The sequence below is a fragment of the Hippopotamus amphibius genome, chromosome 12 (genome assembly GCF_030028045.1).
Source record: "Hippopotamus amphibius kiboko isolate mHipAmp2 chromosome 12, mHipAmp2.hap2, whole genome shotgun sequence".
NCBI lineage: Eukaryota > Metazoa > Chordata > Mammalia > Artiodactyla > Hippopotamidae > Hippopotamus > Hippopotamus amphibius.
In genome coordinates this window covers 33,178,605-33,195,240 of record NC_080197.1, presented here as the reverse complement: position 1 = coordinate 33,195,240, position 16,636 = coordinate 33,178,605, and the positions used below count along the sequence as shown (strand labels likewise).

Genomic DNA, 16,636 nt, shown 5'->3' with positions numbered 1-16,636 from the left:
AAACACTGAGTCTTTTGTGGTCCAAAGGTGTGCAAAGACACACTTGCTTCCAGATGATGTACAGCCTTTGAAATACTCACCATCGTCCATAATTCCAATGGTAACACCTTTCCCTGTGTATCCCAGCTCCCAGGCTTCTGCCACATTCAAGTCAAGGCCAGGGGTACCATCAGCTTGCCCGGTATTGATCTGGTTTAGGAATTCCAAAGCAGAGAATCTTATTAGTCTGGTGTAGGTGGTAAAGCACCTGTGTAAATGTATGCTTGGCACAGTCCTCAGCCACCTGATATTCCAGGGCCAGATAAAGGGCCACGTCTTCCATGAAACAGTGCTTTGGGTGTTTTCCCATCCACCTCTTCTAGTCTTCTCCCTCCAGTGTTTGATATACGATGTTTTCAGTTTTATGGAAATATGCAAACAATTTCAATCTTCCTGTCTCTTATGACTAGATCACTATCTTTAAACTCCTTAAAGCCAACATTGCAAGAAACACTCCCCAATTTAGATTAAATGCTTGCTCTTTATTTATCCCTCACTTTTAGAATTTAGTGCCTATTGTCTTGGATTGTTCTTAGTTGAATGTGATTTCCTCACTAAATAACAATATCCTTAGCAAGAGGGAACATGTTCTATTTACCTTTGTAATTTCAGTACCACTGCACCAAGCCTTGCTTAAATATATTTGTTGAACTGAATTACAGTTGGCTCGACTTTGGTGCATGTTCTAATGCAAAAAATAAAAAAAAGCCTTCCCCCTAAAAAAATTAAAAAAGAAAGGAAAAAAAGAAAAATTCCATACAAGTATGTTCACTACCCTTTTGATGCATTTTTGTCCTGCGCAGATTTTCTCAAAGATAAATCATAAAAAAATACTGAAGTCAGAGCCTGTACTGGTAGAAGCCCATAGAAATGAGCTGGCTGTTATGGTGTTGCTAAAACATTGCGTGAATGTCATTAGTGCTCTTTATAAAAATGACGGCTCTTCTCCTTCTAGGCACCTGTGAAGATGACACCTCCCCGTCCCCTTGGAAGCTAGAACCACGTGACTGGTTTTGGCCAATGGGATATGAGTGCATGAGCCATTTGTCACATCCAGGCAGGAGCTTTAGGAGCCAGACTGTGATTTGCCTTTTTCCCTTGTTGAGGTGCTCATGAAAGTAGGGGTTGGGGTGCAGCTGAGTTGGAGCCTGGGTCCCTGGGGATTACAAAGCCTTGACTGTGTAGCATGAGTGAGAAACAAGCTTTGATTTTGTTAATCCACTGTGATTTGGGGGTTGTTTGTTATTGCAAGAAACCTAGTGGACCCTAATACACATACACTCGTTCGGTCACCCAGATTGGATCTGTAGAATTCCATGCCCTAAAGCATAAAGCATGTCAAGGTCTGAAGCCCCAAGAGGGAAGCTGTGATGCATTCCTACAATGGGCCATTTGTAAATTACAAACATTTATAAATTAGTCACTCCTTTTCCCTCAATATGTCCAGCAGTTTGGGTTGGTTTGGAGGCACTGAACCTCTTTTAAACATAACCCAACTCACCCAAATAGGTCAAGAAGGACTGTTGGTAAGAAAATATTCACTTCCCCAGACAGACTGCGTTTCCGTGCCTTGAATCCTGCATCAGTTACGCCCCATGTAATTGATTTCCTGCCATGATTTTAGGAAGCACTAATAGATGCTGCTTTTGTTACTTTAGTCTCCAAGCTCTCTTGCTTATCCCTTGTGAAGTCACCTGATTCTTTCTCTTATGCCTTTGGTTCCCATTCCTCCGCCTGTTGAGACCCCTGGATTACTCCTCTCAGAACTTGGACTTTCACATGTTTGTATAAGTCCTCACTCATACAGTGGCCTGGGAGAATCTGATCAGCTCTTGGGAGTTGCTTTGACCCTAGGAGGTCATGGCTATTTAGCAGTTCCAGAAACAAAGCAGATTAGAGGACAAGGTGCCTGGAGGGTGATAGAAAATCAATACATATCAGAGGGGACAGAGAGGTTCCCCGAGTCGGGTGCTGGCTGACATCCCACAGAATAGTGAGGAAATAGAAATGCATCTTTTATCTCAAGTTCCAAGATGAGAAACGTTAGGAATGAGACCCGCACGCTTACCAGGTACCACTGCTTCGTAAAGAGAGGGTCGTTCATGTTGATGTCAATCTCATTGATGTCTCTGTACCCTCGCTTTTTTCTGCTGAACCCTTCCTGTTGCAAGGCACTCTTTACCTGGAACGACAATACTGGCATGTTACCCGAATATCGACTGAACACCCCTCTTCTGGATTCATTTCCACAAATTCAAATTCCATTTGTATATAATGTGTTTTTTTTCCTTAGCAGCAACCAAGCTCATCTCATAAACAGTCTTACTTTATGATTATTTTCCAAGATCATTTATTCCTGCTTGCGCTGAACAAAGAGGCCTTGGGGATGTCTCAGACTGAGTTTCCTTAAAATAAGAATGAGATGGAGGAAAGTATCCTCAAGGGAGAGGAGGTGGTAGGAGGCAACAGTGAAATAAAACAGTGAAGCCCTTCTATTAAGGAAAGGAACGTGGGTTCTGAGAGGGGGACCGTGGCACCACCACAGGCTATTCTGCTGGAGGTATCCCAGCACCCATGGCTGCTGACAGTCCTGTGCTATTGCATTTGGGAGTCGGCCAAAAACAAAACATAAAAAACAGAGAAAAACCTGCCTGACAAGCCAGCAAGTCCACAGCAAAGTTCTAGAAGGTAAGTGAGGGAACTTCGAAGATAAATCGATGCTGTCTTTGCAATGATGACACTTCATTTTGGGACAGTCAGACAGAACCCCAAGTTCTTGGATGCAAATGAAACTTAGGAGTTGAATTAGAAGGCTCCTGGCAACAGCTGGGCTTTGTCCCAAAACGGAACCTTTCTTTCACCTGGGCAATAACTAACTCGTCATAACTGTGGCTAGTCTCTGAGCATCTACAACTCAAGGATGATGCACATGGATGAAAGGGTGTGTGCTGGGTGCTTTTAATTTTTTTAAATTATATTTTGCTTCGGAACATTCATTTCTCCTTCCGTCAGGACTCCCCAGTGTATTGGAGGGATTACCTCAAGCCCGCTGGGTTCTGTGTTGGTGGGAGTGAAATTCAAGGGACCAGCCTCCTGTAAAGAATCTGAAGCTTCTCTCTGCCTCAGAGGTGCCTCAATGGGTATCTCTCTTCCAGGATTTGAATCTTGGGAGAGTGATGTGAGGACAGAAGGGACCCTTGGAGGGTATTTATCTCAGAGGCTCACTCGCCAGACTCTTCTCATAAAAGATCCTGGCCATCGTTCACACAGCCCAGCCTGGAGCTCCCCCAAGACCAGTCCATCAGCCTCCTCCAGACTGTGAGCTCCGCATCCCCTTTCAACAGATTTGCTTTCACTCACATGATCCAGAATCAATTTTTGTTGCTTGCACCCACAAACTCTGATATGGGATGAGGGAAAACAGAAGACTCCAAGTCAGGAGTGAAGCAGGAAGGGAGTGAGAAGAGAGACCGCAGATATGGCTGATAACCCTCCCCCTCCTCGCTGCCCTGGAAGGCAGGGGAAGCTGTGGAGGGCAGGTCCACACTTCCCTGCTCTACATGAGGAAGCAGCAAGGCCCTGGGCTCATTTGCCAGAAAAACTCTATGCAAGAAACGCTACATGTAGAGAAGTAGTGGGTATGGCATTTGCTCTGTGAGTTCTTTGGTGAGGAGGTGGATTCCAACAAAAGACCTTCATTGTGACACAATTAACCCCACCCCCTGAAAGAAATAGCAACATAATTGGAAAAAATGGGATTAGATGGTTAATTTTATATTGGCAAAAATCTGGACACAACTGGTGTCCATAAAATGGAGGTAAATTATGATTCAAATATACCTATACATGTATGTGTGTGTGTGTATACACATTTATCTTCTGAGAAGCAGATGCCAAGAGGAGATTAAATGTGCAAGGATTTTGTTAGGAGAGAAAACGCAAGAAAATATGATGCAAGTCTGACCCCATAAAAGAGAGAGTGAACAGGTGGAGCCCCATCGTTTGAAGCAGGTTTGGCAAGGCTGCTGGGACTCAGAGGTGGCTGTGGGAGGAACCCTATACCTCCCAGGGTGGGCCTGCCTCAGTTCTCCTGCATCTTCCATCCGTGGCTAGAGCAGCTGTGGAAAGTGTGGCCTGTGGTCAATACAGTGTTAGCTTTCAGAGCACGGCATCTGGGTCCCTGAGGTCAGAGGTCTATGAGGTGTATTTTCACAGCTGTCACTATATATATGTATGTACATATATATATTATACATATATGTATGCTTATCTACATATTTCTGCGTGTGTGCATTCATTAACGTAGAACATTTAAAATGTTGAAGTAAATGTAGTTCTTGTTGGAGCCCAGGGTGGGCCACCCCAAATTGTGCCTCAATGGCTTATTGATTATTACTTTTTTTAATGAACTTTTATTGAGATATAGTTAACAGACAATAAACTGCATATATTTACAGTGTAAAATTTGGTATTTTTTTTTCTTATTAGTAATATATATATGGCAATCCCAATCTCCCAACTCATTCCCCCCCAACCCTCCCCACTTTCCCCACTTGGTGTCCATATGTTTGTTCTCTACATCTGTGTCTCTATTTCTGCCTTGCAAACCGGTTGATTTGTACCATTTTTCTATATTCCGTATATATGTGTTAATATACAATATTTATTTTTCTCTTTCTGACTCACTTCACTCTGTATGACATATTGATTATTTAAGTTACTTAAGACCCTCCTGTCTCTCTGGAAGCAGGAAATAAATCTCTCATATGAAAGGTGCGCTCCCTGCATCTGGAGGTATAAGGATGCTCTTATCACTAGAGACAAGGAATTTGAAGTCAAGGAGACTGTATAAACAAACTTTCTTACTTCTTTAATTCACTACCTCGAGCCCCAGTTCTATTTAGGTTCTTCATTATTTGGGTACCCCAAACCTGAATTTCTTTGTCCTGTCAATTCTTCTCAAATTTATTGTTTCTTTGTCTAAAAAGTATAAAAGCTGCCTTCTTTGGCCACTTCTTAGGTCCTATTTCTATGAGACCTCCATGTGCATGAATTACATTTTGTTTCTTTTTCTCCCATTAATCAGTCTCATGTCCATTTTATTATTAGTCCAGCCATAAGAACTCAAGAGTGGTAGAGGGGAGGTTCCCCATCCCCTACACGCTCAGCCTGTAAAGAGCCACGACACCCCCTCTCAAAACTTCCTGTTACTGTGGAAGAAAGTATTCAAGCAACTTGGGAAAGAAGGAGCCAGAGCTGCCTGTCCATCCTGAATTCACATCTTCCCATTTCAGTGCCACAACCAAGTCTTTACCTGCTCTGCTCACGGATGGGAGCCTTGCCTGGCTTCCTCTGAGGGGACCCCGTTATACTGGACTCATATTGGAAAACTCCTCTGCAGGTTGTTCCCAGCAGTGTGAGGACAGGAAGACTCATCTCAGATTCCATCTTTTCCAATAACAGTGGAGGAACAGCTATTACAATATCGCTCCAAACTCAATTAGATCAAGTGCATTCTAATGAAAAGGCTGTTTAAATTCATTTCCATAAAATTAATTTTTAATTCCATAAATTAGGTTTTAATGGAAACCAGTGATGCTTTGGAATGTTGTGCTGCCTGGACAGCACCCTCCTCGCAACTCAGAAGCAGCAAAGCCTGACTCAAGGGTCTGCAATTTTGTACCTCGTGTTATTAAAAATCAAGAATCCTAAGACTGCAGAGGCCTTTCTGAATTGCGTCCTCAGAGAAGATGACAGTTACAATTCCAGGAGAGATGAACACCTTTAAGACACATATTTTTACTTGTTACAAAAACCCGGAGAAGAGGGTTCGCCCCCCGCCCCACCCCACAATGGTACCATGTACCGCCATCAGTTGCTTTCATTTTTTTGGGTTCTTGTCCAACCCTAACTTGCATTTTAACCTAATTTTTACATAATAATAATCATACTATAGATAAAATTGTGTATCCTTTTTCATTAAGATTCCGGCCATACAAACTTTTTTTTAGCTCTTTGTTGGAAAATAATTGCTTTACACCCTTGTACCAGCTTTTGAGGTACACCAAAGTGAATCAGCTGTATTTATACACATATCCCCATATCCCCTCCCTCCGGCGACTCCCTCCCACCTCCCTGTCCTGGCCCTCTAAGGCATCACCCATCATCGAGTTGATCTCCCTTTGTTATACAGCAACTTCCCGCTAGCTATTTTACAGTTGGTAGTGTAAATACGTCTATGCTACTCTCTCACTTCATCCCAGCTTCCCCCTTACCCCCAAACCCCCCAACCCCGTGTCCTCCAGTCCATTCTCTGCATCTGCATCCTTATTCTTGCCCTGTCACTGGGTTCATCAGTACCATTTTTTTTTTAAGATTCTGTATATATGAGTTAGCATAGAGTATTTGTTTTTCTCTTTCTGGCTTACTTCACTCTGTATGACAGACTCTAGGTCTATCCACCTCATTACATATAGCTCCATTTCATTCCTTTTTATGGCTGAGTAATATTCCATTGTATATATTGGCCATATAAATTTTAATATGTTGCTACATAGCTCTCACCTCTTAATTTTTTAATTTTTTTTTTGGCCGTGTGACATGTGGGATCTTAGTTCCCTGAATAGGGATAGAACCCACGCCTCCTGCAGTGGAAGCGCAGAGCCTTAACCACTGGACCCCCAGGGAAGTCCCTCTCATCTTTTAAGTTTTAATGACTACCTAAATATTCCATACAGGAACGTGCCCTAACTTACCCAAGAGTTCCCACTTACTGGTCATTTGGGTTGTTTTCTATTACAAGTGAAATTGCCATGAGGAGAGGGATGAGGTTATAAACTATTTTTAAAGACCTCTGGATGGACTTCCTAAGTGGCGCAGTGGGTAAGAATCCACCTGCAATGCAGGGGACACGGGTTCAAGCCCTGTCCCAGGAAGATACCACATGCTGCAGAGCAACTAAGCTCATGCACCACAACTATTGAGCCTGGGCTCTAGAGCCCGTGAGCCACAGCTATTGAGCCCATGTGCCACAACTACTGAAGCCCAAGCGCCTAGAGCCCGTGCTCTGCAACAAGAAAGGCCACTGCAATGAGAAGCTCACGCACCACAACAAAGAGTAGTCCCTGCTCGCCGCAACTAGAGAAAGCCAGTGTGCAGCGACGAAGACCCAACACAGCCAATAAAATAAATTAATAAATAATAAAAAAAAAAGGACCTCTGGAGAAGATTTCAGTGTTAAAATTCTATGTGTGATAAAGCTTAATGTCAGAGAAGTATTTCCAAGCATCTATAATCCTCCCTCAGATTATAACTAAAAGGTCACTTTTATTCTCTTTTCTCCCTCCTCTGAATTGTAACCTTTCACAGACGATTCCTTTCACTACCACTTAGATGTGGTACCCATGACATGCGTACGACTTAACCATAGCTTCTTTCCTTCTCAAAAAAAAAAAAACCCAAAAACCAAAAAACAAAACCCCATACAGTCAGCTTCGGTATTTAGTTTTAGAATTCTCCCCCCAGGTTGGTCCATTGACTTAAACGTTTATACAAATAAAAAATACAAAAAAGCAGGTGTGTGTTACTAGGTATTATTTCATAAAAAAATGAACAGATGGATAGTCTACAATTCAAGTTCAAATTTTAAACCTCAATTTGACACATGCGCAAAACACAGATTTTACCAGAACAACACCCACTGCCTTTCCTCTCCTGGTATCTCTCCTTAATTAAGAATTTTTCAGTCAACAAACTTTTTTGTGCATCTACAGTGTGATAGTTACAGAGGGTACTAGGGTGAGGCAGACCCTACCCTGTATATTGGCATACTATCTTGCAAGTTATGTTAACAAAGTACTTTCACTACCCTCAACAATCTCTACAAAACTGGATCGGTATGGTTACAGTTGAGGAAACGAGACCATTGTCCAAATATTGAAAACAGCGCAGTCACCCAGGTTGATCAGTTCTAAATGCCATGAACTTTCCACTAAAGCACACAGGCTCTTCCTAAGGCACAAGACACAGTCAACCTTCCCGTATCTGGGACAGCGTAACTGCATAGAACTCTCTAAGGATCAGGGCTGGGATCACTTCCCTGCTGGGCTGATAATTAAACAGCTGCTAATTAGCACCAACTGTGCGGGGCAAGGGAGGGGCCAGGAGAAAGGAGAGTAGTCCACGAATGCTGCCTCCAAAGGGTGTGCAGAACATCTTTGCTTGAATTGAGCACGAGAAGAGAAACCATAAAACACAAAATTGACATGTTGCTGAGAATACTGGTTTATGAATCTATGATGCTGCTGACTGTATCACACTCTTCTTTTCTGTATTACTCAGAATTATTTTGTTTACCACTATTATGGGTTGACTTGGTCCCCCTAAAAGACGTATTGAAGTCCTAGCTGCATGTAAATCAATGAAGATAGAACACACCCTCACACCATGCTCAAAAATAAACGCAAAATGGCTTAAAGACCTAAAAATAACAAAAGGCACAATAAAACTCCTAGAAGCAAACATAGGCAAAACATCCTCTGACATAAATCGTACCAATTTTTTCTTAGGTCAGTCTCCCAAGGCAATAGAAATAAAAACAAAAATAAACAAATGGGACCTAATGACACTTACAAGCTTTTGCACAGCAAAGGAAACCATAAAAAACCAAACAAAACAAAACGAAAAGACAACCTACGCACTGGGAGAAAACATTTGCAAATGATGGCACTGACAAGGGCTTAATCTCCAAAATATACAAACAGCTCATACAACTCAACAACAAAATCCCAAACAACCCAACTGAGAAATGAGCAGAAGACCTACATCGGCATTTCTTCAAAGAAGACATACAGATGGCCAGTAGGCATATGAAAAGATGCTCAACGTCATTAGTTATTAGAGAAATGCAAATCAAAACTACAATAAGGTATCACCTCACACCAGTCAGAATGGCCGTCATCAAAAAGTCTACATATAACAAATGCCAGAGAGGGTGTGGAGAAAAGAACTATCCTACATTGTTGGTAGGAATGTAAGTTGGTGCAGCCACTATGGAAAAGTGTGCAGCTTCCTCAGAAAACTAAAAATAGAGCTACCATATGATCCAGGAATCCCACACCTGGGCATATATACCCAGACAAAACTATAATTCAAAAAGATACATGCACCCTTATGTTCATAGCAGCACTATTCACAATAGCCAAAACGCAGAAACAACCTAAATGTCCATCAAAGGATGAATGGATAAAGAAGATGTGGTACTTATACACAATAGAATACTACTCAGCATAAAAAAGAACAAAATAATGTCATTTGCAGCAACATGGATGCAACTAGAGATTATCATACTAAGCGAAGTAAGTTAGATAAAGACAAAATATCATGTGATATCACTTCTTGTGGAATCTAAAATATGACACAAATGAACATATCTACAAAACATAAACAGACTCACAGACATAGAGATCAAACTTGTGGTTGCCAAGGGGGAGGAGGGGAGGAAGGGTTGGGTTGGGAATTTGGGATTAACAGATGCAAACTATTACATTTAGAATGATAAACAACAAGGTCCTATATATTCAATCTCCTGGGATAAACCATAATGGAAAGGAATATCAAAAAAAGAATGTATATATGTGTAAAACTGAGTCACTTAGCTGTGCAGCACTGTAAATCAACATACACAACATTGTAAATCAATTATACTTCCATTAAAAAATTAAAATATGGAAAAAAAAGATATGTTGAAGTCCTAACCCCCAGTACCTCTGAAGGTGAACTGATTTGGCAACAAGGTTGGTGCAGATGTGATTAGCTAAGGTGAGGGCAGCCTGGAATCGAGCGGGTCCTAATCCAGGATGGCCGACATCCTTGTAAGAAGAGGATGGAGAAACACACATGGAAAATGCCCCAGGAAGACACACATCCACACACCCACACACAGACACACACAGTGAAACCACCTCTAGAGGAAGGAGGCACAGGTCAGAATTTGCTACTACAAGCCAAGGAACACTTGGGGCTACCAGAAGCCAGGAGAGACAAGGAAAGCTCCCCAGCCAGAGATTTCAGAGGGAGCACAGCCCCGCCAACACCTTGATCTGAAGTCTGAACTTCTGGCCAGAACTGTGAGAGAATAAATTTCTGTTGCGTTAAGCCACCCAGTTTGTGGTACTTGGTTATGGAAACTGTTACAATAGCTAAGAATTAAACTATGTCCCAATGCTTCCTTCTTATTTGTAAGCTTCATTTGGTACTTAAAGTGCTCATGTAGTTTCATTTGGACAAAGATTTCTTTTTACCATGTCACTTCTGCAAACAAAAGGAAAATGTTAGTAAAATAAATTGGTTAAGATGTTCCTAAACTGCTTGACAGGCAGAGTCTAACTCAGAGAGTTGTCCGTGTCTGTGTTTTCCTCTGTGCCTTCCAGCGCACTGGTGATCAGCATTTCTTGAGAAAGTGTCCCACTCTGGTCTCCAGGATTTTCCTCCTAGCCGCCCACAACTATTCCGCACATTTTGATGTGCCAGCGGAGGCAATGAACACTTTGTCACTCTTGTCATTTGCGGAGAGCAGTTATAAGATGCAGTTTGGGATGGATAGTGTAGGATAGTGTTTTGCTTTTGTAGATTTTCTGACAGCAAACTTTTGAGGGGTTAATCACAGTGGAACTTCTCTCAGTTTGTCTCATCCCAGGACTGGAGACCCTAAGAAGTGGACTGGGAGACAGTCAGCCATGGGAGCAATGAGGTTTCGTGGGCAGAGCCCAGAGCCCTGGATCAGGGTCAGGAGCTCTGGGGTGGGTCTGATGTGTTGTGATGGATGTAGGTTTGAAACCAGCACCTGCCCCTAACTCTGTGTCTTTGAACATCATAACGACATTTCTGAGACTCAGTTTCCTTACCCCTAAAATGGGAATCATAGTTACCTCTGAGGGTTGTTTGGAGAATGAATCACATCAACTGCTGTGACATACCCAGCACAGTGCCTGGCACCCGGCAGGTCAGGTCCCACAAATGCCAGTTCCCTTGGTCAGTCCTCTGGTCGGCTGTCCTGGACCCAGGCGCACATCAGATCACGTGCGAGCTTTAACAATCCCCACCCACAGGCCACACCTGGACCCAAGCTGACCCTCTGGGGGTGGGGCCAAGCATCGGTGGTTCTTCAGACTTTCCAGGCGGCCCCAACCTGCACCAAGGTTGACCTTGTCTTGGAGGCCATTTTTTTCCCTCCATAAAAGACCTGCCTTCACCTCTGGGAATTGCAGTGAGGCTCTGGCTGTGGAATCCTCACTTGGTAAAGAGCTCTGCAGACGTGGGACTTGTGCCGTCACCTTGCTTAAGGTGTCACCCCAAGGTGGGGGCAGGGAGATGCCCACTGCCCTCAGCTGGCACCCCTTCCACTGCCTGGCCGCTCTTCATTGCCTCTCTGTCTGTGGAAGGACAGGGTCAGACTGGATCATTTATTCTCTAATTGGGCTGCACATCAGAGTTACTGGGGTGAGCTGCTTCTTTAATAACTACTTCTTTTATATTTATTTATTATTATTTATTTAATTTATTTTTGGCTGCTTTGGGTCTTCATTGCTGTGTGTGGGCTTTCTCTAGTTGTGGAGAGCGAGGGCTACTCTTCCTTGCAGTGCTTGGGCATCTCATTGCTGTGGCTTCTCTTGTTGTGGAGCACAGGCTCTAGGTGTGCAGGCTTCAGTAGCTGTGGCACTCAGGCTCAAGAGTTGTGGCTCAAGGGCTCTAGAGCACAGGCTCAGTAGTTGTGGCGCATGGGTTTATTTGCTCCTTAGTATGCAGGATCTTCCTGGACCAGGGCTCAAACCCATGTCCCCTGCATTGGCAGGCAGATTCTTAACCACTGCGCCACCAGGGAAGTCCTGAGCTGCTTCTTAAATCAAAAATTATTTTAAAACAGAGCAGTAGGAAAGAAGAAAAGAAAAACATGATTTCCCACTATCTCCCCATAATTCCTGTTGACACTAAAAAGGAAAAATAAGGTAGCTCATGTGTCTGATTAGAAAATGAAAGTGGTACAGAAAGTTACATGATGGAAAGAGAATATTTTATCTTTCTCTCCTCTTTTCTGCTCCCAAGTAGCTCCCCTCAAAGGTGACTGCTGCTAATAACTTGTGAGTCCTTCCAGGAAATGTTTATACATACTCTCTAATACATACACAGAGAAAGAGGGAGATTTTGTTTAAAGCGGTGCATTTAGCATGATCCTTTTACAGTGTAGATGCTTGAAAGTTCCCCCCAAATATATATCCCTCAAAAATTATTTTTTGAATTTTATCTATCTGTCTATCAGTCAGTCATCTTTTGGGCTGAGAGACTTGTGGGATCTTATTTCCTTGACCAGGGATCAAACCTGTACTGCCTGCAGTGAAAGTGCAGAGTCCTACCCACTGGACCACCAGGGAATTCCCCTCCCTCAAAATTTCATGTCCACATCCTAAACCCTGGAGCCTGAGAATGTGACTTTATTTGGAAAAAGGGTCCTTATAGATGTAATTAAAGATCTTGTGATGAGGTCATTCTGCATTATCTGGGTGGACCCTAAATCCAATGACACATGATCCAGGACAAGTGTCCTTGTAAGAGACACAGGAGAGAGATACAGAGAAGAGGAGAAACCTCGTGGAGGTGGAAGCAGAGAGGAGAGTAATGTAGCCCAAGTGCAGGAACGGGATAGCCAACAGAGGCTGGAAGAGGCAGGAAGGATTCTGTGCTCCCTGGAGGAAGCACAGCCCCACCAATACCTTGATTTTGGACTTTTGGCCTCCAGGACTGTGAGAGAATAAATAGAAGTTGTTTTAAATCACCAAGTGTGTGGTAATTCATTTCAGTAGCCATAGGAAACTAATACAATGTAGCAGATTTAAAAAGAGAGATTTATATATACCCATACATATATACAATATCAATATATGGTATCCATATGTTTAACATCTAAATATAGATATTATATAATATATAACGAGCAGGTTTACATATATAATATACATATGTTATTATCTACATATCTCTATATATCTGTAGATATATCTATTGTAAATAGATAAAATATCTGGTGGTATCTCTTTTAAATTTACTATTAAAGAACCATGACTACATACACTACTCTTAACAGAAACTCTTTCATTCCCTTTAACAGATGCATGTTATTATTTCATCATGTGCTTAAAGATTATTTATCTTTATCTTGTCACCTATTGAAGGATGCTCTGGTTGGCTGCATATTTTGTCATTATTTTGCAGTTCCACTCAGGGCCGCAGTGATTATCTAAAAACACACACAAAGTGGTGTTTTTAAAGTACGTCATCAGGATAAATTATAAGCAGTAGAATCGCTGGGTCGATGACTTTAAATTTTCATTGGGCAGTTATTGCCAAACGCCCTCCAGAAAGTTTATACCAACTTGTGTGCTCACTGATAATGCACAAGAGTGTGGGAAACTTTAAAAGTACATGGATCACAGACACCCTACCGGGGCTGTTCTGACCTGGGGGCCTGCGGTGCTGCCCGGGGACCTGTGCTTTGAAGAGCTCCCAGGGGGTTGTGCTGTGCACCCGGGCTGAGAACTTTGGGAGGCTCCAAACTCCGAGATCCCCTCTGGTTCTCTGACGCATGCAGTGATGCTTCTGCCTGGGAAGCAGAGGTTCGGAGCCAGGCGCACAGAACAGTCATCTGGGGCATTATAAAACGAGTCCCTGCAGGTGGGCCGTGGCCTCTGGGTTTCTCAAGCTTTGTAGGTGATTCAGAAGAGCCCCCAGGCTTGAGAAACAGCGTGCTGGACTCCTCTGTTCCCCATTCTTCTGTCTTGACCCCGTCCTGACACATCACAGACAGAGAACGGAAATCAAATTAAACTACAGATGAGAGGGGGACAAAGGGCACATACACTAAGCAACTTGGAGAGTGCGCTCTCTGGAGGAGAACAAGCCCAAATTCATAAGAAAATGCTTTCTATTTACTCAGGAAAAGTTCATCTCTCCTTATTCATCTCAGGCTAGTTGCCGGGAGTGGGGGGAGGGCAGGCTGGGGAGTGGGCAGTGGGAGGGGTATCAAGAATACAACAAAATTTCCAAAGAACATAGTCCTTTAAAAAAAAAATTAAAATCCTCTTAATTTGTGCAGTAAATTTTACCTAGCCTTTATTATGGGCTGAGGACTTCCTTTTCCTGATAGGTTCAGACAAAACAAAAATAGCTGTTCCAGAAACATCATGCCCAATACATCAGCTGGAACATCCGTGGGTGGACTTGAAGATGAGTACACATGGGATGTGAGATTAAGGCTGGAGTCAGACGGCCCTCTGGCCCCTGCCCTGACCATCTTGTTTGTCGTTACTCTCCTGGGGAGGAGGGGAAAGACCCTCCTTTCTGGTGTGTCAGCCAACTGGGAGAGAATCTGTCTTCCTCCTGTGAGATGCCAGAGGCGTGCTGGGAGGCTGTCCTTTTAAGCTTTGAGCTGCCGGGGAGAACTGAAATGGCTTGGGTTGGGCTTCATCCCGTGGAAAGGATGATACAGCTTGGCTTCTATATATTTAATATAAAATGTGGAAGAGGAGGCTGTGTGGCACTGTGGGTGAGAGTTGGTCCTTGGGACAGGCAGGCACGGAGGACCTGATGTACCTACCGTCCACTGCTATGAGATCTCAAGCAAGCTGTAGAAACTATTTAAGCCTCAGTTTTTTCACCTGTAAAATGGGCATGAAACCTAAGACGGATTCACATTGGTTGAGGGATGACTGTGCCAGGTAGTGTTTAGTCCTTTAGGTACCTCATCTCAGATAGTTTTCACAACAACCTCGGGGTAGGAGGGAGGAGGGGCAAGGAGGGAAGGCATGAAGAAGTTAAGTGGCCGGAAATGTTACATAGGTAGCCGAGGGTGGAGCTCGGAGTCAGATCTGCTACAGGCTGAATTACATCCCCCTAAAAATTCATATGTTAACGCTCTAATCCCCAGTATGTCAGAATGTGATCATTTTTGGAGAAAGTGTCTTTAAAGAGAGAATTCAGTTAAAATGAGGTCATTAAAGTGAGCCTTAATCCAGTATGACTGGTGTCCTTTATAAGAAGAGGAAACTTGAACAAGGACCCACTGAGGGGATAATGTGAAGACATCGGGTGAAGACAGCCACCTTCAAGGTGAGGAGAAAGGCCCGGCCTAGATCATTCTCTCACGGCTCTCAGAAGAAACCAACCCTGCAGATACCTTGATCTCAGGCTTCTAGACTCCAGAACTGTGAGACGTAAGTTTCTGTCATTTAAGCTGCCTGGTCTGTGGTGCTGGGTTACAGCAGCCCTAGGAAACACACACATTGCCCCAGCAGTCTCGTTGCACGGTCTGAATACACCCCCACGGCGCCAGGTGGCTTCTTTGCTCCCGCCTCGTGTTTGGGTTGTGGTGAGGCTTAAACGAGACACTGCAGACAGACATCTGGCCCCTGGTAGATACTCAGTAAATGCCGGCAACTGCTACTGGAATTATTGCCGGTGTGGTTATATTTCAAGCCCTGTGGGTGGTGCCTTTCCTTGTTTCGTCCTACCTCAAGCCAGATTTGTCTTTTCCAAAGCAGCCCAGAGTGTCTTTGATTCATTCTTCTTCTTTTTTTTTCTTTTCTTTTCTTCTCTTTTCTTTTTCTTCTCCTCTTCTCTCTCTTCTCTTCTCTTCTTCTCTTCTCTCTTTCTCTTCTCTTCTTTTCTTTCTTTAGTGGATGCGTTGGGTCCTCATTGCTGCTCACAGGCTTTCTCTATTTGCAGCGAGCGGGGGCTACCATTTATTGCGGTGCGCGGGCTTCTCATTGCGATGGCTTCTCTTGTTTCAGGGCATGGGCTCTAGGTGCATGGGCTTCAGCAGTTGTGGCACTCAGGCTCAATAGTTGTGGCTCACGGGCTCTAGAGCACAGGCTCAGTAGTTGTGGCACACGGGCTTAGTTGCTCTGCGGCATGTGGGATCTTCCGGGACCAGGGATTGAACCTGTGTCCTGCATTGGCAAGCGGATTCTTAACCACTGCGCCACCAGGGAAGTCCCTGATTCATTCTTCTTGCTCTTAGCTAGTAGAAGACAAATCAGACTCAACATGGCAAGAGAAAGCAGCTGGAGTCTCATGTGTGCCCTGATGGCAGAAGACCCCCCCGCAGGAAAAGCACATCCTCACCTCTTTGCCTCCACCTTTCCAAGGCAGCATCTTAGCTCAGTGTTTAAACTGAGTTGCTGAACACAGCGCATCAAACAAGAAACCCAGAAAGGCCATCATTGCTGGGCTTATGTGGGCGATTATGAAGGAAGGAAGCCAAGGCTAAACTCAGATGGTCCAGTTCGTCGCTTTCCACCAGCTGTTGGCCGTGGCTGTCAAGATCTAGAGACAGAGGTCTGGGGAGGGAAGACCTGACCCAGGGACATCCATCACCCGGAGGGAGGGAGGGCGCGAGTGCGCAGGGGACAGTCAGGGAGTCTGGTTGCTTAATTTCCTCCTTGAGCAGGCAGGTAGGACTTTTTCTAAAGCCCAATTAGAGGCAAATCATAGGGTTTAACTTTTCAAAGAAAAGGGAGTTAAGCCACAATTGTGGTTGAATGCACTG

The 16,636-nt window shown here is 43.8% G+C and overlaps 1 protein-coding gene across 2 annotated transcripts in view; it reads right to left on the bottom strand.

The window, feature by feature from the left end:
- PCSK2 (proprotein convertase subtilisin/kexin type 2) overlaps positions 1 to 16,636 on the bottom strand; it is a 217,953-nt gene that overhangs the window by 96,128 nt on the left and 105,189 nt on the right. For both annotated transcript variants that reach the window (XM_057702750.1, XM_057702751.1), the window contains 2 exons: positions 2,108 to 2,221; positions 81 to 189 (listed from right to left, as the gene is read on the bottom strand). In XM_057702750.1, the coding sequence (XP_057558733.1) occupies positions 81 to 189; positions 2,108 to 2,221 (223 nt within the window). The remainder of the gene's footprint in view (positions 1 to 80; positions 190 to 2,107; positions 2,222 to 16,636) is intronic.